At 55.6% G+C, this 22,887-nt stretch overlaps 1 protein-coding gene and 1 pseudogene across 3 annotated transcripts; one reads left to right on the forward strand and one right to left on the reverse strand.

Moving 5' to 3' along the window:
• Positions 1-1,576: 1,576 nt before the first annotated feature.
• TLE2 (TLE family member 2, transcriptional corepressor) lies at positions 1,577-22,505 on the forward strand. Of its 2 annotated transcripts, XM_081092576.1 has the most exons (20): positions 1,577-1,705; positions 1,778-1,875; positions 2,179-2,242; positions 2,859-2,903; positions 6,678-6,740; positions 8,046-8,120; positions 8,323-8,503; positions 8,860-8,879; positions 9,002-9,109; positions 10,651-10,695; positions 11,247-11,396; positions 13,126-13,264; positions 14,081-14,241; positions 15,758-15,834; positions 16,603-16,852; positions 17,335-17,582; positions 17,721-17,868; positions 19,653-19,803; positions 20,395-20,471; positions 22,080-22,505. In XM_081092576.1, exons 1-20 carry the CDS (start codon positions 1,682-1,684, stop codon positions 22,185-22,187), a joined length of 2,232 nt encoding a protein of 743 aa, XP_080948702.1. In that variant the 5' UTR covers positions 1,577-1,681; the 3' UTR covers positions 22,188-22,505. The 2 variants fall into 2 exon arrangements, with proteins under 2 accessions (XP_080948702.1, XP_080948703.1); XM_081092577.1 differs by lacking the exon at positions 8,860-8,879 and having other exon boundaries at positions 8,323-8,540; positions 9,004-9,109.
• LOC308519223 (transmembrane and ubiquitin-like domain-containing protein 1) lies at positions 5,080-6,119 on the reverse strand (annotated as a pseudogene). The gene is made up of 2 exons: positions 6,096-6,119; positions 5,080-6,033 (listed from the first exon to the last, which is right to left on the reverse strand). The product of its transcript is annotated as a transmembrane and ubiquitin-like domain-containing protein 1 (transcript).
• Positions 22,506-22,887: the final 382 nt, after the last annotated feature.

Raw genomic sequence — 22,887 nt, forward strand, 5'->3', positions numbered from 1 at the left:
CTACTTCTATCACTGCTCCCTAAACTTTCTTTGTGCACACAAATAATTCCCTAATCATCAAGTCGTGATCTTGTCAGACGAGGCCACAATCTGTTCGCCTTCACTCACCCTTGTATTCCTGGTGCCTGAAGGATGTCTGGCATATAGTAGATGCTCAATAAATTTATTGGCTGGAAAGTGATACTTTTAAGTTTGATAAACACTTTTGTATGCTTTCCCTCACCTATGGACATGGGTGCAGACATAAACACAGGGCAAGAGTTTTTCCTGTTTAGTTCCCTTTTTTTTTTTTTAAATATTTTTATTGATTTCAGAGAGGAAGGGAGAGGGAGAGCGAGATAGAAACATCCATGATGAGAACCATTGATTGGCTGCCTCCTGCACGTCCCCTACTGGGGATCAAGCCCGAAACCTAGGCATGTGCTGTGACGGGGAATCGAACCATGACCTCCCGGTTCATAGGTCCAAGTTCAATCACTGAGCCACGCAGGCTGGGCTGTTTTGTTCCCTTCTGAGCCTCATTGCCTAGAGCAGTGTATGGTCCACAGTAGGCACTCGCTCAATACATATTTGTTGATTGACTTAACGAATAACCCTGAGGTTTCTTATATGCAAGATGGAGTAAGAATGGCCCACTTCCCAGGTGAGTGTGAGGAACGCTCACTGGATGTCTGAGGTCTGCGGTGGCGGGTGGAGCCCCTGTCCTTAGAGACCTCGGCCTGATGGCAGAGATTCCATTTCCATTCTCACTGGGACCTCTGCTTTCTAGGAGCCCATAGTCTGAGGGGGGAGACAGCCCAGGCTGCTGGTGGTGGCCATCAGAACACCAGCTCCCGCCTCTGGGAACGTACTGTGTGCAGGCCAGGCCGAGGACCGTTCATGTACCATCTCATTTAAAAACGGGCCCCGACTCTGCCATTTTCAGAGAAGCCTGAAGCCCAGAGTCGGGGCGACCCTGGATCTGCCCAGCACCCCCTCCCCTCCTCTGGGCCTTTGCGTGCGCTATCGCCCCTTTCCCGGGGGATGCGTCCCTGCGGCCCTGGCAGGCGGCTTCCTCCCGGCCCTCCAGCCGCAGCTGCGTCCCCAGCAAGGCCGTCCGGACCGCACGCCGCTCGCTCCCGCCAAGCGGCCCCGCGGCGGCCACCAGGTAGGTATTTGCTTCCTTGTTTGTCTCTCTTGTGCTTCCACCGGGGGAGGGGGGCGCTGTTTGCGGGACTGGACGCGGGGCTCAGTGTCCCGCCGGGCACCGGCCGAAGGGAGGGGGTGGGCTGGAGGCGGGGAGGGCGCGGGTGGGGGCCGGCGGGCCGGGTGGGCGGGCCCGGGGGACGGCGGCGCCACCTTAAGGCGGCTCTGCCCGCGGCTCCCGGCCGAGCCCCGCCGGAGGGAGGCGGCTCCGTGCGCGGCCCGCCGCCCGCGCCTCCGACACCGGCCGCGCTCGCCGACCTTCCCCGCCCGCCCGCCGCCCGCGCCCCGCGCCCCCGCCCGAGGGAGGGCCTCGCGCGCGCCTCCGTCCCCGCTACCCCTCGCGCCAGCTCGGGGGGCGCGGGGACTCCGGGGTCCCTGCCCCGCGCCGCCCCAGCCCCGCTTCTCTCTCCAGGAAGCCCCCCGCCCCCCCCACTCCGCCCCGCTCCCCATCACATTGTCACACCCCGGCGCGAGGTGCGCTCCCCGCTCCGGCAGGATGTACCCCCAGGGAAGGCACCCGGTGAGTGGGGTCCCGGGCTGCGGGGGTGGGCGTCCCGGGCGCCCGGGAACTCATCCCTGGTGTCCCCCCCAGACCCCGCTTCAGTCCGGCCAGCCCTTCAAGTTCTCGATCTTGGAGATCTGCGACCGCATCAAGGAGGAATTCCAGTTCCTCCAGGCGCAGTACCACAGGTGAGGGGGGGCGGCGCCCCGCGGGGACCCGAGTTCACCCGCCGGCTCACCTGGGAGCGGGGGGGAAGGGGCGGGGCCCGCGGGGCCAAGGGGCGGGGCCAGGCCTGGCTGGGGGCGAAGCGCAGGGGAGGTGGAGGGGGACCCTCGGTGTTGGGGCATTTGGGCCTGGGACGGGGTGGTATCAGGAAGTGGGGAGGGCTGCGTGATACCCATCACTTTGAAACCGGCCCAGAGGGGGTGCGCGTGGGTCTCCCTTGGGGGAGGCAGGGAGAGTGGGGCCCCCATGCCCTGTCTCCTCCCCAGCCTCAAGCTGGAATGTGAGAAGCTGGCCAGTGAGAAGACTGAAATGCAGCGACATTATGTCATGGTGAGGGGGTTGGCATGCCAGGTGGGGGGAGTGGGGAGCAGGGCTCGGGGTGTGAACCCGGACTCCCTGTGCCGTTCTGGGGTCTCGTTTTCCCTACCTGTAAAGTGGGCTGGTTGGGATTGCAGGCTGTTCCTCCAGGGACCCTCACAAGGGTAAGACAAGGGTGTCCCCTGTTCTCATGGGCATCTCCGAGGGGTCAGCGTCTTTGGGCACCACCACCTGCCCCACCTCTCTGGAGGGAGTGGAGGGGGCCCTGCTTCCCTCTAGGGCAGCGGTTCTCAACCTGTGGGTCACAACCCCTTTGCCAGTCGAACGACCCTTTCACAGGGGTCGCCTAAGACCATCGGAAAACACATCTATAATTACATATTGTTTTTTGTGATTAACCACTATGCTTTCATTATGTTCAATTTGTAACAATGAAATTAGGGGTCACCACAACATGAGGAACTGTATTAAAGGGTCACAGCATTAGGATGGTTGAGAACCACTGCTCTAGGGGGTCCCATGGGTCTGGATGATCTGTGTCCTGCTGTGATCCCCCAGCCTGGGGGCTCCTGGAAGACCCAGAGTCACCCAGCACACCATGGACATTCCACTGGCTTTTCCTTTGCAGTACTATGAGATGTCCTACGGGCTCAACGTTGAAATGCATAAGCAGGTAACTGTGTTGGGGATAAAGATGTTCAGCAGGGAGAGTGGGGGTCAGGAAGCTGTGGGAGGGATAGCTCCAGGGCAGTCTGGGACAAGGCAGATTCGGGGAACAGGGATCTTAACCTGAAATCTCTGGGACCAGGGGGCCAGGTTTTAGCCTCAGGATAGAAAAATGATTCTGAACTTCTGGAGACTTTGTCTAGCCTTTGGAGATGTTACCAGCAGAGATGGGAATGGCGGGCAGAGCCAGGCATCCCTGTCGGGGAGGGCTCATAGCAGAGGTTGGCAGCAAGCCGGGGAGGCTGTGGATGTGACTTCTGTCTTGGGAGGGGCCAGATGGACAGTCTTGGAGGTCCCTTTCAGCCTGCAGAATCTGAGGTTTGGAGACGGATCCTGAGGGTCTGAGAGAGAGAAAGGGGGAGAGAGAGAGAGAGAGAGAGAGAGAGAGAGAGAGAGAGAGAGAGAGAGAGAGAGAGAAACATTGATTTGTTGTTCCACTTATTTATGCATTCATTGGTTGCTTCCTGTATGTGCCCTGACCGGGAACTGAACCCAGAATCGAACCCACAAGTTTGACATATCTAACCAACTGAGTTACTTTGGTCTGGGCTTTGTTTGCCGTTCCAAAGGGTCTGAGATCGACTCTAGTGCTCTGAGGTTCTAAGACTGGCCTATACTTCTAAGAGTGATCTCAAGGTTCTGAGTTAGAATCGAAGGTTCTGAGATTGACTTCAGTTGTCCAAGATTAACCCCAAGATCCTGACCCTGAACTGAGAGTTCTTTGATGGCTTCTAATAGGATGGAGATTCTGAGGCGGATGGAATCTTAGATTCTGTCCATCAGAATATTAGAGTTACTGGGTGGAGCCTAGTACTGGGTCTTCTGAGTAGGTGGGCTAGGAATGTAGGGTGCTGGGGGTGTCTGCCCTGGCATGCTTTTTCAGGTATGTGTGGGCTCTGCTGGTTCTGGGGTGGGTGGGAGGGAAAGTGTCTTTCTGGAGCATGATGTGGTCCCAGAGGTGTATGAAATAGACCCCCTTATGGGGTGGCAGGCACAGGGTAGGACTCAGGCCTGGGAACACTCCCCCCCTGACACACAGCACATAGCACTCCTGTAACCGAGGCAGATGCAAAGCACAGGCTGACTGCATACACCCTTGGATATGCCATAGCCACCCCTTCCCCATCCACAAGGAGTCCCCTCTGTTCAGCCTTAATGAGGCACCCCCAGCCCAGACCTGGTCCCAGATGAATCCTGCAAGTAAAGCCCCCTTGTTTTCTATCTGCTCTGTACTTCCAACACTCAGTGTGGGTTTCCCCCACACCAACCGATTCTCCAACTTCAACACCAGCGAGCTGTCCTGCAGTTCAGCTCCATTCCGACACTCTCTGCCCAGAGTTAGTGCAGACCCCACAGGTTCAGGGCTCAGTCCCCTCTTCAGACACCAATTGCAAGTCTGGGCCACCATTATCAATTGGCTATAAATTGGGGGGGGGGTCCCAATACTCCTTCCATGGGTTCAATAATTTGCTAAAATGGCTCACAGAACTCAGGAAAGTTCTTACTTACTATTAGGTGTTCATTATAAAGGTTATAACTCAGGGACAGCTGGATGGACAGCTGCAGAGGCTAAGGTATGGGGACAGGGCTAGAAGCTTCCAGGCCCTCCCCAGGGCACCACCCTCACAGCACCTCTGCGTGCTCACTCACCCGAAAGCTCTCTATACCCTGTATTTTAGAGGTTTTTTTTTTCCTTTTTAAAAACTTCAAAGCTTTTCCTGGCCAGTGTGGCTCAGTTGGTTGGAGCATCATCCAGTACACCAAAAGATGGTGGGTTCAATTCCCGGTCAGGGCGCTTATAGGAGGCAAACGATCGATATTTCTCTCATCTCTCTCTCTCTCTTTCTCTCTCTCTCTCTCTCTCTCTCTCTCTCTCTCTCTCTCTCTTCCTCTTTCTCAAATAAAAATTTTTTAAAAAGCATATCCTCGGGTGAGGAAGAAAAAAAAATCAGAGTTTTTAATCTGCACGTGTTCCGGGCAGATCCCTGGGTCCCCAACTCAGCCCAACGAGCAATTAGAGACTAGAGGTGCTGGGTCCTCAGGCTGGGCCCAGGGGCGGGGCCCACTCTGCCCAAGGCCAAGAAAGGACAGCAGCTGCCTGGCCCTGGAGGAGGAGCCCACTGTCAGTGGGGGCTGAGGGCCAGCAACCCTGAGTGATGGCTCAGAGCCATGGAGGTCACAGGGAGGGGCCGCCGCCTGCCCCTGAGGGTAGCGGGAAGAGGCAGGCCAGGGAACTGCGCTTGGGCAGACGGCAGCTCCCACCTTGTCCTGCAGAGCGAGGTCCGGAGGGGCCAGCCATCCTGCCAAGAGCCTGCGGGGTACATGGCAGAGGCCAGGAGACTGAGGAGCAGGGTGAAGCCAACCGGACCCAGAGCAGCGGGCAGGGGGAAGAAGGGGGGTCCTGGGTCTGGTAGTATCACAGCAGGAGCAGGGCAGCAGGCTGCCCATTTCCAGCTGCCGGGGCCTGGCTCTGACCCTGGGGGGGCAGAGGGAATTTCGGGGCCAGCCCATGTGGACCGTGGAAGCTGAGAACACCGTTGGGAGGAAGGTGAAGGCTGCCCAGGGTCTGGGTGTCGTCTCCCAGCAGTTGCCCTTGGTAATGAGTTGTGCCAATTGCTCCCGGCTGGGAAACTGGGTCCTTTTCCGGGAGCCAGTGGTGCCATGGGGCCAGGCCCTGGCCGGCTGCTTAAAACCACTGAGGCGTTTCAGCAGTAGTACTAGGGGCTCCTGGGGGGAGGGGTGGCCCAGGAGCCGCAGAGTTGCTGGGAGGCCCGTTCCAGGCTCTGGCTGTGCGGCCTGACCTGTGTCTCTGGCTGGAGGTCTTGGCTCCTGGGGCCTCCTCTCTGATGCTGTTGGTGGCCGCCATTGCTTCGCTGTGCTGTGCCGGTGCTGGCGTCCCTGACACCTGGGGCGGTGGGTCAGAGACCCAGGCAAGAACCCACAGCAGAAGGCAGGCAAGCACCCCAACCACTCATCTCATCACCCACCCCTTCAGCCAGGACATTCAGCCAGGGCAGTGCCCGGCTTGGCCAGCTCCAAAGCAGACCCTTGGGCACCTCTGGGCCGGAGGCGCCAGGCTGTGGTCGCAGATACCTGAAAGTACCCGCTCCCTGCCGCCTAGAGGCCTCATTCCACGGGCAGGATTGATCAGAGCATTGGCCATTGTGACTGGCTCAATCCCAGGCTTTCTCCCCACCCTGGAGGTCAGGGGGTGGGGCTAAAATAAACTCAGGTGCGGTTGAAAGGGGCTTATTACAGATAACCAAAGATACCGCCCCCCTCAGAAATCCCAAGGGTTTAGGGCAGGGGTGGGCAAACTTTTTGACTGGAGGGCCACAGTGGGTTCTTAAACTGGACCGGAGGGCCAGAACAAAAGCATGGATGGAGTGTTTGTGTGAACTAATATAAATTCAAAGTAAACATCATTACATAAAAGGGTACGGTCTTTTTTTTCAATAGTTTTATTCATTTCAAACGGGCCGGATCTGGCCCACGGGCCGTAGTTTGCCCACGGCTGGTTTAGGAGCTCTATGCCAGGAACTAGGCACAGAGAGCAAATGCCTACTTGTTCTGTCCCATCACAACGCCCTGCCCTGAGGGTGGTGCCAGGATCTCTACCTGGCTGCAGCCGCAGAGAGGGACGTGGGTTCAGCCAGGGCTCAAACCTGGGCCTCCCAGTGGAGGCTCCCCCTCCAAGCCCCTCCCGATTGCTTCCTGCCAGGCCGAGATTGTGAAGCGCCTCAGTGGCATCTGTGCTCAGATTGTCCCGTTCCTGACTCAGGAGGTGAGTGGGCCTGTGGCGGCGGGAGGAAGCTGGAAGACGACGGAGGGGGTGGGCAGGGTTGGATGCCGATGAACCTGCCACAGGCAGTGTTTCTGCAGAGTGGCTTAGGGGCCAGGGCACTGGCTGGGGCATGGGCTTCAGGGATGGAAGGTGGGCTGGCTGAGGGGGAGGGAGGAGTGGGGCTCAAGCCCTGCACCAGGGTCTGAGTTCCGGCTGCGTGCTGTGGCCTTGGGCAAGTTGCTTGTCCTCTCTGTGCAGCTGTGGTGAAGTTTAGGAGGGTGTTGAGGATGATGCTGGGTGCTTAGGGAGCTCCCAGTAAAAGTTAGCCCTTACATTGCACGCAGTAAAATCAGCCAGACGCAGAAGGACACATACTGTGCGATTCCGCTCAGAGGAGGCCCCTAGAGGAGTCAGATCCATAGAGGCAGAGAGGAAAACAATGGAAGTTGCACCGGCCACACTTCACGTGTTCAGTGGCTACACGTGGCCAGTGGTTTCTGTATCCAGCAGCATGGGTAGGGAACATTTAATCACCGCACCACAGAAAGTTCTACAGCACTGCACGCTGAACGCTGCACAGCCCCCGGCCACATCATGGATAAGGCTGCACACATAATGCTGAGTGAAGGAAGTCAGACACAAAAGAGAACACGGAGATTGAGACATGAAATGGTTCCACGTGGACCAATTCAGGCAGATTTGGGAAGGCAGCCGTAGGTGGGAACATTATACAGAAAACAAGAGAGTTCGTGTGGGAAGGGGAGGGGAGGGAAGAGAGGCCGGACAAGAGGGCGGGGTGCGTGGGGCCTCCTAGGGGCTGCCAGGGCGTATTTTCTGATCTGGGTGGTTGGTCTGTCGGTGCTGACGTCTACAGTGGTTCTTTACTGAAGGTGATCAGGCCCCAGGGACACTGGGCAATGTCTGGGGACATCGGTGGCTGGCCCTGGAGGGGCTCCTGGCATCGAGTGGGCGGGGTCAGGGATGCTGCTCAGTCCTCCACAGTGTCCAGGGCGGCCCCCCAGAGAATGGTCCGGCCCCCACGCCAGCAGTGCCGAGGGGAGACCCCACTTTATAAGCTCCGATTTATAATTATTAGTATTAATTGCATTTATATGCTTTGTTTCTTTTTCTCTATTTCATGGTTGTTGTTTTTTTAAAAGAAGAGGCAGATAGAGGAGAAATAGCAAATGCCATGGGTGAGGGTGGGAGAGGAGAGCGGGCCACAGAGGGAATTGCCTGGGCAGATGGGATTTCCAAGCGGTCAGGGGGTTCTGAGGTCCCCCTTTCCATATCCCCACCTCCCAGCATCAACAGCAGGTGCTACAGGCCATGGAACGTGCCAAGCAGGTGACTGTGGGGGAGCTGAACAGCCTCATTGGGGTGAGTCATCCTGGCCCCTGCCCTGTCCTGGGGAGACCCTACCCCAGGTCCCTGCACCAGTAGGTGCTAAAGTTGGGGGTGCTGTGTGGGCAGCTGGTCTTGGTGGACCTTGTCCCCACTCTGCAACCTCTTGGGCCAGGGGTATTACTGGGCACCCGAACACCCCACCTGCCCCTGGCCCACCCCTCCTCCTCTCTAGCAGCAGCAGCTCCAGCCACTGTCCCACCACATCCCCCCTGTGCCCCTCACTCCTCGCCCATCTGGGCTGGTGGGTGGCAGTGCCACGGGGCTGCTGGCCCTGTCCGGAGCACTGGCTGCCCAGGCTCAGCTGGCCGCGGCTGCGAAGGAGGACCGGGCAGGTGTGGAGGCTGAGGGGTCCAGAGGTAAGCGGATGGGGCAGGGTAGCATTGGCCAGGGGTTGTGGTGGTTGGGGCGAGGACTGGCAGACCACCCTGCCCAGAGCATCAAACTCACATAAGTGTGAGGGGGCTGCAGGGCCCCTTTACTTCCAACTGACGGTGTGTCCTTGGGCAAGTTACTAACCCGCTCTGGGCATTTATCTGACGGTATGTGGAAGGGATAACCCACTCTGCAATGGTGTTGGCAGGAGAAGGGAGAGTCTGAGCTGGGAAGAGGGATTTATACACTGTAGAGGGCTGTGCCATGTCTGGTACCATGGGAGGTGAAACCCTCCTTCTTTTTCCTTCTCTCTCTCTCTCCTTGGCCCCCAACCCGCCAGTGGAGAGAGCTCCGAGCAGGGTAAGTGCAGGGTTATCCGGGGACTTGCCCTCTTATATAACATTTGCTTTGTATTCGTGAGGGGATGCAGGATGGGGGCCCGGGACCCTGATCTTCTTCCTGCCTGGCTCCTCCCTCTGCAGAGTGCATCCCCCTCGCCCCCTGAGAGCGTGGTGGAAGACGAGCGACCAGGCGGCCTGGGTGGCAACGGGAAGCAGCAAGCTGAGGAAAAAGATCTGTCGGGACCTTATGTGAGTGGGGGCGAGAGGAAGACTGGGGTGGGCGTGCGTGGCCTTGACCAGCCCCAAGCCCCACCCCTCGGAGGCTTCCAGAGCCCAGTTCTGCCCATGACTCTCACTCCAGAGCCTTCCATAACTCCCCATTGCTCACGGAGCACTGGCCAATCAGAAGAGACCCTGTGGCGTCAGGCTTAATCCTTTAGTCGCTCAAGTCCCTGTAGCCTCTGAACCATGCACTGTTTTCCCACCTCCTGGCTTCTGCTCTAGCTGTTCCCTACCCCCAGAACCTCTTCCCCTCTGCCTCTCAGGCACAAAAATCACTGTACTCTTCTGCAGGGAGCTGTCCCTGGCCCCCTCCCTGGAGGGCTGGGACCTCCTCCTCTCTCAATGTCAGAGCAGTTGCTGCTCCTGTAGTTTCAAGCTCTAGTGCCCCAGGGGTCATGTTGAAAGTGAGGCTTGGGACAGTGGCCAGATGGGGGGCATTTGTCCCATCTAGAGGGGCAGCTGTGACTTGGTCCTGGCTGACTACTGAGCCCATGTCGGCCACTCTTTCTCAGAGAAGCTTTTAAGCTTTTTTTAAAGGAAGCCTTTAATCTTTTTTTTTTAATCCTCACCCGAGGATATTTTTCCATTGATTTTTAGAGAGAGTAGAAGAGAGAGGGAAAGACGGAGAGAAATATTGATGTGAGAGAAGCATTTCGATTGGTTGCCTCCTGCACCAGGTTGAGTCCCAACCAGGGCCTGGGCCAGGGAGGAGCCCGCAACCGAGGTATGTGCCCTTGACAGTAATAGAACCCGGGACCCTTTGGTCCGCAGGACAAAGCTCTATCCACTGAGTCAAACCGGCTAGGGCTTAATTTTGTGTTAAAGAAAACTGGGCATAAGGAGGTCAAAGAAAACCCACCCGCTGGGCAGATGTGGCCTTCAGGCTGCAGCCTTTGGTCTTCCCTTGCTTTCTAGCCAAACCAGAGGGCAGCCCAACGTGTGTTTCTCCGGGGGCCATGGGGAGCCCTATGAGGATGTAGAGCAGATGTGGGAACAGGTTTTAAGAACATCTCTCTGGGGCTAGCTTGGAAGGCTACTTGGAAGGGGCAAGGTTGCAGGCCAGGGGATCAAGGAGGGGATGAGGTCTGTGCTGGAGCCATGGGGATGGGGCACAGATGGATGCGTGAGAAGGAAGTATGGATACTCCTGGTCTCTGGCTCTCCTCCCATCGCACAGGGAGGAAACGGAGGTCAGGGAGGACTGGGAGTCACTCAGGAGTCATTCTGTTGCACGGAAATAAACGGCAACACCGCAAGTCTTGGGCATTCAGCACTATTTCTCTCGTCCTTCTCTAGGAGAGACCCACTCCCTTCACCCCCTTACCTCAAACCCTCCCTTGCACTGAGCAAATGCATCTTCGCCTCTGAACCAAGCCAATGGGCTGCTGTAGCCCCAGACTTCCTATCCGACCCAGGGCCTGCTGGATGCATGCTCCCCTTCCCGAGTGACGGAAGGGGGTGTGGAGGCAGGGGCCTGGCAGGGTGAGCTCTCTCTCCGTGTCCCCCCAGGAGAGCGACGAGGACAAGAGTGATTACAACCTGGTGGTGGATGAGGTGAGTTGAGGTTCTGACTCTTTGACTCCAGGACTCAGAGGCAGGGAACTAGGTCTGGACACAGAGCAAGTGGTGGGTTTTGGAGTTGGGGGGGAGGGGGCAGAGGGCATGGAATTACTGGTCCCCTCTCTGTGGGATGGCTGGGGCCAAGGGAGGTAGGGGTTATCGGTCACTTCAGGTGGACATCTTCTCCATAGCACAGTGGGGAAACTGAGTCCCAGGGCACACTGGTGATGGACTGCAGAAGTGGCTTCAAGCACTGGCTCACTGTGTGACTTTGGAGGAGTGTTCCCCCTTTCCTGGCTGCTTCTTTCCCCATCTGTCCAGTGGGGAAAAAACAAAACCAAGCCTTTATAAGTCCTTGCCGTTTGTGCTTATAGAGTAGGTCCCAACATTAAACCCTTTCACAGATGAGTAAACTGAGGCACAGGGAGTTTCACAATCCTCCCAAGGTGGGTTGCAGGTGCCCTGTCTAGAGGTTGGGGTTGGGCTCAGGATGGGTAAAGAGAGAGGCTCTCTTTCTCACCCACTCAACATCACCTCAAACTTAGGACCAGCCCTCTGAGCCCCCCAGCCCAACTACCACCCCTTGTGGGAAGGCGCCCATCTGCGTCCCTGCCCGTCGGGACCTTGTGGAAAGCCCAGCCTCCTTGGCCTCCAGCCTCAGCTCACCGCTCCCCAGAACCAAGGAGCTCGTTCTGGTAAGAAGTAGGGGAGGCCTTGAAACTCACTTTGTTCACCCTGAAGGCCTGGAAACAGATACTACCCATTTGACACGAGGAGAGGAAAAATTGGTGAGACTGGTGTGTCCAGCATTCCCCTCCAGATTATTTGGCCACCTTCCTAAAACCCCCTCTACCCTACTTAGGTAATTTTTTTTTCAAGTGGACTCATCTGTTGCACCTAAATAAACATTAAAAGGCAACGTTGTAAGTAAACTTTGTAAATACATACTAAGAGGCAACTCACCATCTTATGGGGAAGTCAGGCATCGCTTGCAATAAATAGGAAATGCTCTGAAAATAAACAGTGAGACTGTAGAATGGACCAGTCACAAGGCAGACTTCAGCCCTGCGAGTGGTAAGGCCTTTGAGAGGCAATGAAGACACACCAGACCCCACCTGAAATGCTGTCCCCACCAGGAACCAGGATCCACATCAGAACAACTTTCTACTTGCCTCTCCCAGGTTTAATGCCAGTATAGGACCGCCTAAGATTACATACACCCCTGGGGGGAATTTTTAAAAACGTTTTTATTGACTGATGAGAGAGAGAGAGAGAGAAATAGCAATTTCTTGTTCCACTTATTTAGGCATTCACTGGTTGATTTGTGTATGTGCCCCGGCCAGGGATCGAACCTGCCACCTTGGTGTCTCAGGAAGCTGCTCTCACCAACTGAGCCACCCGACCCGGCACCCCCAAGGAATTCTTAATTCAGCTATTTGTCCCTCTCCCTCCCCCAGGTCTCCCCTAGACCCTTGCCCTGAACTTACTTGGGAGATTGCTTCAGTTTCTAGGCTTACCCTCCCAGCAGGTTGCTATGGCAACCGTCAAGGTTAGGGCTCACTTTGCTTCTCAAGAGACCAGAGAGGGGGAGGAGCAGCTCTGTTCTAACGGAGAGGCCCCGTCACCATGCTGTCCCCGTCCACTCCCTGTCGTGGGTGTGTCATGTGACAATACGTGTCATTTTGTGAGGGGAAGATAAGATGTAACGGACGCAAGACACAGATGTGAATCAGTCTCTTAAAAGGCGAGGTTGGTCATGGCAGGCAGGAGAGACACCCGCGTGCTCCCGTGTGGAGGCCCGGCCTCCCTTCTTCTCCAGCGTTCCTGTGGAAGGAGCAGCTGTGAGGAGTATCCCCTCCCCGTGGGGAGAAGGAAAGCCCACCAGCACCAGGTGCTGTTCCTTCACTGGGAGAATGCTGTGTGGTCTCCAGCGTCTCCAGCCCCTCCCAGAGTTTCCCATTCCTTGTCCCCGGCAGCCTTCAACTTTGTCTCTCCCCCCGTCTTCCTCAGGGTGTGACCTTGCCTGAGGGCCCACCTTGCCCATTCTGTCTACATGGTGTTCCTGACTGTGTATCCACACTGCACACCTTATCATATGCATGCACGGTTCTCACCATGCATGTGCGTGTTGGTTCCCATTGCCATGCATGTGCGTGCGTGTGCCCAGGCACCCACCTGGCATTCCAACGTGTGCAGACGCTCACGTGTCCCCTGTGCCTAGGGGATCAGCTGTGGGCCCCCTCTCCTGGTGAGGACTTGTCTGAAAGTGTCGGCAGCTGCAGAGCTGCACTGCCGTGTGTGGTCACTTCCCATGAGCCCTGGCCTCCCAGGTCCACCTGCTCCTTCTCATCCATCTCTGACCAGATCCTTGGCCTGCAAGGTGCCAGGTGCCTGGCAGTGTTCTGTCCTGCCTTTTCTCCCCAGAATGACCTTCCTGCCAGCACCCCTGCCTCCAAGTCCTGCGACTCCTCCCCGCCCCAGGATGCGTCCACACCCGGGCCCAGCTCGGCCAGTCACCTCCGCCAGCTCGCTGCCAAGCCAACGCCTTCCACGGACAGCATTGGTGAGCGCCCACTGGTGCCTGCCCGAGCGGGTCTCCTCTCTGGGAGGGAGGTTCTAGAAAGTGGTCGGGGGTGAGGGAGGCAGGAGATTGGATGCCAGCCCTCGCATGGCCTTGATCCTTTTCATGACTCTGAGTCGGATGCTGCCTCACCCTGGGCCTTGCTTTTCTCACTGTCTTCGTTTGAAAGGTGGGCAAATTGATGCCCAGGCGTACTCGGGGCCTTCAGCCTAGTGCCCTGGAAAGACAAGCTTTAGAGTCAGAAAGGCTTGGGTTTGAGGCCAGCCTTGGACACTTGCCAGCTGGGTGACCTTGGGGAACGGACCCAAGCCCTCTGAGCCTCAGATTCCCCGTTAGTAATATGGGGATGACGGTGCTCTTCTTCTAGGCCTGTGCTGGTTTCGGGGTCCCAAAAAGAAAACTTGCCCTCAAGGAGCTCCCAGATGGTGGCAAGGAGACCCAGACCCCAGAACTCCCAGCCCTGTGTGATACACCTGGGGGAGAAGGAGAGACCCAAAGTCGGAGGCTAGGGTGGACTGGAGAGGTTCAGGGATGTTCCTGAAATGTTAAACATGACGTCTAGGTTTTGAGGGATGAGTAGAAGTTCAGAAACTGAAGAAGGAAAGGGAAAGGCATGTCAGCCAGAGGGAAACGCATTTGTAAATGCCTGGAGATACGACAGGGTGTGGTGAATGCTGGAACAGAGCACAGGAGCCCTGAATGGCAGGTCACAGTGCTGGCGCCCTGACCCCAAGCGAGTGGGAGGCAGGATCTGGGTCCAGGATGTCTGAAGACCTGTCTTTGTCTCTTCTCACTCAGCCCTGAGGAGCCCTCTGGCCCTGCCCAGTCCCTTCACCGCGTCCTTCAGCCTGGGCTCCCACAGTGCACTTAATGGGGATCTCTCTGTGCCCAGCTCCTACGTCAGCCTCCACCTGTCCCCCCAAGTCAGTAGCTCTATGGTATATGGACGCTCCCCCATGGTGAGTCCTCAGTGTGGGAGATGTCAGCAGGGACCAAAAGCTGGAGGCTGGGAGGGAAAACCAGTTATATAACGAAAAACAGGAGCTGGGGAAAGGGAGGGGAGCCCCGACTTGACAAGTACATGTAGAAAGCTAATCTGAGGGTCTCAGTAGTTCCACAAGCTTAATACAAATCAGCACACGTGACTGTGGAAAAGCAGCTGTGATTGTGCTGCAGTAAAGAGGAATGGAGAGCCCAGCCAGGAAAGGGGAGGGTCCCATTCAACCTCCTGGCAGATGCTGTCATTTGTTAGCCTTGATTTTTTTAAAAAAATATATTTTTATTGATTTTAGAGAGGAAGGGAGAAGGAGAGAGAGATAGAAACATCGATGAGAGAGAAACATCATCAGGAGGCAGCACCCCCCACAGGGGCTCGGGCCCACAACCTGGGTATATGCCCCAACCGGAAATTGAACCAGTGGCCTCTTGGTTCCTGGCTCAATGCTCAGCCGCTGAGCTCCACCAGCTGGGCTGAGCCTTGATATTTAAGGGCCAGTGACAATTCTGGTAGCTTGCAGAGGAAGGACTAGCCTGGGGAGTGAACCGGAAGTGAGTTTCCATGAGGAGGAGTTGAAGAAATGAGACATGAGACTCCTGAGCTGCAGTGGAGGGAGCAGACAGGGCCTGCATGGCCCCAGAGGCAGTACTGGGACAGATGACTGCTGGAGTGAGCCCTCCCCAAGTGGATCAAGGTGCCTCCAGAGGCAATAGAATGCCTTTCACTGTAGATACCCAGGCCAGAGGCTGGGTGGGCACTTGCAAGAGATGCCATAGAAAAGGAATCAGTGCCTCGCCGGTGTGGCTCAGTGGTTGAGTTTTGACCAATGAATCAGGAGATCAGGGTTCGATTCCCAGTCTGGGCACATGCCTGGATTGCAGGCTTGATCTCCTGTGCGGGATGTGCAGGAGGCAGCCAATCAATGATTCTTTTTCATTGATGTTTCTATCTCTCTCCTCCCTTCCTCTCTGAAATCAATAAAAAATATATTAAAAAAAGAAAAGGAGTCAGCAAATGTTTTCTGTAAGGGGCCAGATAGTATTTTTGGCTTTGCAGACCAGTTGGTCTCTGTCACAACTATCCAGCTCTGCCTTTATATAGCTCAGAAGCCACCATAGACAAAACATAAATGAACGAATGTGGCTGTCTGCCCATAAAACTCATTTACAAAAACAAGCAGGGGGCTGTCGTTTGCAGACTCCTGTTCTGAGCACTGGATGGAAGATTCTTTGGGTTCCTTACAATTCTGGGGCTCTAGGATTCCCTGGACAGAGATCTTGGGGTTCCCTCATGTGAAAGCCTCCGCTCTGCCATCTGTAGTATGGGAGAGGAGAGGGCCTCTATGCTTTCTTGGGGAGGGGCTAAGAAACACATTGGGGTCCTCTGATACACAGGGGCTATAGCAGGGAGGGTCTGGGAGAGGGCACATGAGAGTTTGAGTCACCTACCCTGTGACACCCCCTTTGGCATTTTGACAGATGGCTTTTGAATCTCATCCACATCTCCGGGGGTCATCCATCTCTTCCTCCCTGCCCAGCATCTCTGGGGGAAAGCCGTGAGTACAGGGGGGCTCCCTCCAAGGGCATTCCATGGTGGGGTGGGGTGGGGTGGGGTGTCTTGATGCCCCCGCAGAAAGTCTCTTCTGTAAGATAATGGGAGCTCCCTTCTCCCTTCTTTCTTCTCTCTGGAGAGAGGTAGGTAACCAGGAAAGTGTAGACCAGTGGTTCCCAACAGGGGTACATTTTGCTCCCCTGTTTCAGAACATGCGATGATATCTGGTGACGTGTTTGGTTATCACAGCCAAATGCTCCCAGCCTCTGGTGGGCGGGTGGGGATGCTGCTCGATACTCACAGCACCCAGGACGCCCCACAGAGAAGGACCTGGCACCGAGTCTCCATAGACCTTCCTGTCAGGGCACGTTCTCTGCCTGCTGCTGTCCACTCTGATCGCCATCAGCTCCCTGTGGCTTTTGAGCGCTAGACATGTGGTCAGTGCGTCCAGGGAACTGAAATTTTAAATTTACTTGCCTTTAACTTGCCACATGTGGCTGGTGGCCACTGCTGGACAGCATTTTCAAGGCCTCTTCGTGGACAAACATTTACTAAGTGTTTGTTGACCATGCACCAGACCACCACCTGGAGCCCTTTCTTCCTTTTGTACCACACCGACCTTCTCACATCCCCTTTGGTCCGTGGTTCCCTTGCCTAAATGAGGCGGGGCGGGGCAGCAGGCAAGCAGAGGCACCGTGCTGCCTTCCGGGGAGAGGGTGCGGAGGCCTCCCCATGCCCTCTGGGGCGCGCATCATGCCCATCTTCTGTCCAGGGCCTACTCCTTCCACGTGTCTGCGGACGGGCAGATGCAACCAGTGCCCTTCCCATCCGATGCGCTAGTGGGTGCAGGCATCCCACGGCACGCGCGGCAGCTGCACACACTGGCGCACGGCGAGGTGGTCTGCGCGGTCACCATCAGCGGCTCCACGCAGCACGTGTACACGGGAGGCAAGGGCTGCGTGAAGGTGTGGGATGTGGGCCAGCCTGGCGCCAAGACACCAGTGGCCCAGCTGGACTGCCTGGTGAGGCGGGGCGGGGCCTGTAACGCACGGGGGTGGGGCTTGCGGCCAAAGGTCAACAGTATGGGGTTTATATACCAAGGAAGGGGTGGGGGGCGCTTACTGGCCAAGCAGGGTCAGGGATTATCAGTCAATGGCGTGGAGTTTATAGGCAAATAAGGGGCGGGGCTTCTAGGCCAATGAGGTGGAGCTTATAGGCCAACCAGTCGGGGTTTATCAGCCAATAGGTAGAACTTAGGCCAATCAGGGGCGGAGCTTGAAGTCCAATGGGGCGGGGCTTAAGGACATCAGCGTTCATAACTGCTATGAATTCTGTAGGGTTGGAGCTTCTAGCCCAATGGGTGGGGCTTACAAGCCAACCTGGGGCAGGACTTTCAAGCTAACCAGAAGTGGGGTGCAGCTTCTTCAGCTGGGCTCTTGGAGGCAAGGGAGCATGGCGGGGGGTGGGGGGGTCATCCCCATGCCCTTGCTTCTCTCTCCTCCAGAACCGGGACAATTACATTCGTTCCTGTAAGCTACTGCCCGATGGCCGGAGCCTTATCGTGGGCGGTGAGGCCAGTACTTTGTCCATTTGGGACCTGGCAGCACCCACCCCGCGCATCAAGGCCGAGCTGACCTCCTCAGCCCCCGCCTGCTACGCCCTGGCGGTCAGCCCGGACGCCAAGGTCTGCTTTTCCTGCTGCAGCGATGGCAACATCGTGGTGTGGGACCTGCAGAACCAGACCATGGTCAGGTGGGCGGAGGGTGCCATGGGACCTTGGGCCAGCCCCCGCCTCCTTTCCTTTTGTGCTGTGGGGGCAGAGGAGTGGCATTGGAGGATGCTGGAGCAGCACCAGCTCCAGGATGGATGCCCGGGCCCTTCTCCCTCCAGGCAGTTCCAGGGCCACACGGATGGTGCCAGCTGTATTGACATTTCTGACTATGGCACTCGGCTCTGGACGGGGGGCCTGGACAACACTGTGCGTTGCTGGGACCTGCGGGAGGGCCGCCAGCTGCAGCAGCATGACTTCAGCTCCCAGGTGCCGAAGGGGCCCAGTGGGAGGGGGTAGACGCTCCAGGAATCTGGCCTCTTTTCCTCTCCCCCGGGGTACCCACTTCCAGATTCGGAGCAGAATCAAATGCCTGCTACCTGTGTCCATCGTTCTTGTCCTTCAGATACAGGCTTTCCCCTTTATTTTATATCTTAATATATTTTTATTGACTTCAGAGAGGAAGGGAGAGGGAGAGAGAGATAGAAACATTAATGACAAGAGAGAATCATCAATCGGCTGCCTCCTGCACACCCCCCACTGGGGATCGAGCCAGCAATCCGGGCATGTGCCGCTGACTGGAATTGAACCCCGGGACCCTTCAGTCCCAGGCCGACACTCTATCCACTGAGCCAAACCAGCAAGGGCAAGGCTTTCCCCTTTATTCTCCAAGACAGACACAGAGAACCACAAAGGAGCTGATTTATATTACACTGCAGGGCTGCTAAGACCTTCAGATCATTTTCCCAGATGCTCTGGCCAAGCCATTCCCACATTCCTTTGTCTCTCCTTGTACGACTGGTTTCTCCACCCAGCCTTCAACCTTTGACCTTATTGAGAGCTTCTGACCGCCCCCACCTCAGGACTCTTGGGGGAGAGGTAGAGGTTGACATAGGAGCAGGGCACAGAGAGGTCTCTGTTGAGGGCCCTGTGGGAATCCAGGCTGAACGATGTGGTGAAGGAGCTGGACAGAATCAGGGGGCTTCTCAGGGCTGAGCAAAGAGTCCATTAAAGACAGGCCTTCAGATACCCTGGCCCCAGACCCTGTCTCCCACCGCTCAGGGGACAGTCCTTTAAGGCTTCCATTCTCTCGTCTCAAACACACCATGCCCTGGGACACTCTAGTCCTCCTTACTTACTGTTCCCTCTGACTGACATGCCTTCCCCTTCCTCTCTCCAATTGGTACACTCCTACTCATCCTTCAAACCCCAACAAATTTGCCCCCCTCCTTGAAGCCCCCAACTCTTTATGTTCCCCAACCTTTTCTGTTCTACCTTCTTTTTAGCTTGAGTGTTTTCTTGGCCGGGAAATGAGGGGTACAGGTGGATAGTTGTCCATCCTCTATCTCCAAAACTTAGCTGAGTTACATACACATCAGGGGATTCCGTGGTGAGTGTCTCCTATCCCACGTGGGCACCTGTCTCTATGCGGGAACATTCTGTCTGGCCAGAAGAGAACATGTGAGAACTTCCAGTCTTCTCTCTATGTATTTATGGTTCTTTCCAAACATGTCTTACTTGTAAGGCTTTGTGAGACTTAGGATGGAGCAGGGCCTTATTCCTCTCTGTGCCTCGTGTGGGGTGCGGCCCAGAATGAGGAGGCCACCAAGTCCTTTCAAATCAAAATAAAAGGAGGTGTTGGCAGCAGGGAAGTTCCAAGCTGCGAGTCGGAAGGCCTGGCCCTTCACAGACTTGCTGGACTTGCTTCGTGACTTTGAGCCAGACTTGGCCTCAGCTTCCCTTCCACCATCTGCTCAAGGGGAGCGACTGTCCTCGCCTGGCTTCCCCCACCACCCCCTCCCCCCCTCCCTCCCAGAGCTGTTGTGCGTTCAAAGCAGATAATGGATGTGAGGCCCCGGGGTTCCGTGTAATGCTGATTAATATTAATGATTTGACATGCAGTTGCCTGCTGCTGCTAGGCCCTGGGCCAGCTGCACTCCAAGCCGGGGCCTCGGTGGGAGAGCGTTGGACTTCCCCCTCCCCCACCCCTTCTTCTGGGCACCTCCCACTGTCCCAAGGGGTTTTGACCCTACCTCTTCCCTCTTCCCTCCCAGATTTTTTCCTTGGGCCACTGCCCCAACCAAGACTGGCTGGCCGTCGGCATGGAGAGCAGCAATGTTGAGATCTTGCACGTCCGCAAGCCAGAGAAATACCAGCTGCACCTTCATGAGAGCTGTGTGCTGTCCCTGAAATTTGCCTCCTGCGGTGTGTCTGCCTGGGGCTTGGGGGGGACTCCAGGGCATTGGGACAGGGTTGCCAAAACACAAAATAGCACCCCCCCCCCCACAAAAACAGTTAAATTTGAATCTTAAACAACATATAATGTGTTACAATAAGTATGTCCCAAATAATGCACGGGACATATTTATACTAAAAAGCAGTTAATGCATCCCAAATATTGCATGGGATTTACTTACGCTAACAAATTTTTTTTTTTTTTTTTAGTATAAGTATGTCCTAAATATTGCATGGGACACACATATACTAAGAAGAAAAACAATCATTGGGACACCTCTGCACTACAGATAACTTGTGGTTCATCACAATTCAGATGTCCCTGGGCAGTGTATTTTATCTGGCCAGCCCTCTCCTGGGGGCACCCCTTCTTGAAAATCAGATGGAGGCCTGGGGCCTTGACTTTACCATCTGGGAAATGGAAGGATCAAGCCTCAGTTCCCTAAGGGGGCTTGTGTCCCCCTAAAGTGAGAGGCCAGGCCCACCGCTGCCAGCAGTCCACAGCCCCAGGCTTCTTCAGTCCCTCCCTCCTCCAACCCCCCACCCCTCTCCTTCCCCCAGGGCGGTGGTTCGTGAGCACAGGGAAGGACAACCTGCTCAATGCCTGGAGGACGCCATATGGTGCCAGCATTTTCCAGGTACGTGGGGGCAGTCTGGAGCCCAGCCCCTGCAGGATGCCATGTGCCCAGGGCCCCGGGGTGGCTGCACTGGCGGTGAAACAGCTCTCCTGGGTCCTCCATCACACCTGCAGACGGCTGCTAACACTGGGTCCGCAAACTGCAGCCCACGGGCTGCATTGCTGCCCAGCCTGTTTCCCTTTTCATTGTGGTAAAATAGGACAAAGTGTGCCATCTTAACCATTTTTAAGTGCACCGTTCAGTGGCATTAAGTATATTCACACTGTTGTGTCATCATCACCACCATCCATCTCCAGAACTTTCTCATCTTCCCAAACTGACATTCTATGCCCATTAAACACTAACACTTTCTTCCGCTCCCCCATTCTCCCTTCCCTCCCCCCAAACCCTCCCCACCACCATCTATACCTGCTGTCTCCATGACTCTGACTCCTTTAAGGACCTCCTGTGAGTGCGGTCATATAGTATTTAACCTTTTGTCTCTGGCTTATTTCACTGAGTATCAAGTCCTCAAGGTTTATCTACTTTGTAGCAGGCGTCTAATTTCCTTCCTTTTTAAGGCTGAGTCATATTCCGTTGTGTGAGTGGACACTTCACCCATTCATCTGTTGATGGACACTTGGTTATGTCTACCTTTTGGCGATTGTGATCGTGCTGCTGTGAACATTCACGTACATGTTCTGGTGTAGACACATTTTCATTTCTCCTGGGCATATACCGAGGAGTGCAATTTGTTGGTAATTTAATCTTCGATGGAACCGCAAGACTTTTCCAAATTTTCCATTCCTATCAGCAGCATAGGAGCGTTCAAAATTCTCCCCATTCTCAGCAAGGCTTACTATTGTGTCTTTTTTGTTTTAAACCCTCACCTGAGGACAGACTGAGAGAGAGAGAGAGAGAGAGAGAGAGAGATATGGATTGGGTTACCTTCCATACGCTCCCTGACTGAGGATCAAACCCGAAACCCAGGTATGTGCTCTGACCAGGAATCGACCCAGCAACCTTTCGGCGCCCTGGACAGTGTTCAACCACTGAGCCGCTCTGGTTAAGGCTGCGGTGTCTTTTGTGTTATAGTCATCCTGGTGGGTGGGAGGAGGTTTTTACATTTTTAAAGGGCTATAAAAAAAAAGTGAGGTTGATTTATTTAGTCTCGGGATTTAATGGCTAATGACTAATTTGGACTTTAGGCCAAGCCTGAAAATTTACTGTTGTGCCCTGAGCGGAGAGTTTGCTGCGCCCTGCAGGAGGTCACCGTGCCCTAAGCTTGGCCCTCTGCTGTGCTGGGTGTCTGCCTGGTGCGCACTCCCTGAGCTTCCCAGGAAAGGGCAGTGTTCCAGTCCCACCTCCCCTGGTGTCCAAATAACAGGTCCTGCATCATCACTTGTGCAGAAAGGCCCTTTCTCTGGCACCCGTGTCGCCTCCCTGTTCCTGGCTCCCACTCTGGGCTCTCCTGTCTTGGCCCCACCTTGACTACGGGCTCATGCTACAGGCAGTGGCCCCAGTCACCTTGCCTCATCCCTGCGAACATGTGCAGGTCGCTGGGAGCTTGACCAGCCTGTGCCAGTGTCAGCCACGTCTCACCTCTGCCTTCTCTCCTCCCTCCTACAGTCCAAGGAATCCTCCTCCGTGCTGAGCTGCGACATCTCTGGGAATAACAAGTACATTGTGACGGGCTCAGGGGACAAGAAAGCCACGGTGTATGAGGTGGTCTACTGACGGAACCCCCTTCCTGCACTCGTGGGGAGAGGGTGTGCAGGAGAGACCCCAGCATCCCCTCTCTAGTTGTACCTGTGGGCGCCGGATCTCATCTGCTCTCTGACCAACCCCTCACATCTTCCCCTGCTGGGTGTGGGGCCAGATGGGCAGAGGGACTTTGGGGAAATAAATGTATTTGTCACAATTTCCTTCTGTCCTGGGCTGGGGAATTGGGCACTGTTGCTTTAATTGGGCAGCTGTTATTGAAGGAAGGCCACTTTCTAGCTGTGTGGGTGTCTTTCTCCTCCCTAATCTGGATGAGATCATTCATTATGTGTGAAATACTGTGTTGTATTGGGCAGCCTGGCTTAAGTCGTGCCATGTAACAAACAGCCCCCAGGTCTCAGTGGTTGAACACAATAGATATTTCTCGGGCAAGTCCATGTGGCATTTGGGGCTCAACTCCAGGTACACTCAGGGCTCCAGGCTGGTGGAGGTTTCACCACCTCGACATGTCACTTCAGGGTCCAACATACCAGGAAGATGGGTCATACATGGCTTTTAAACCCCTAGCCTAAGAGTTTCACATGATCACTTTTAGTCCAGCCTTTTGAACGGAATCATCCCAAGACACTGCCCATTTACAAAGGGTTGGGGTTTATAGTGGAGCATGTGGTGTTTGGGGTGGCATCGTGTTTCCTTTGAGGCCCAGAGATAACGC

Source organism: Myotis nattereri (assembly GCF_964212035.1).
Source record: "Myotis nattereri genome assembly, chromosome: 5".
Lineage (NCBI taxonomy): Eukaryota > Metazoa > Chordata > Mammalia > Chiroptera > Vespertilionidae > Myotis > Myotis nattereri.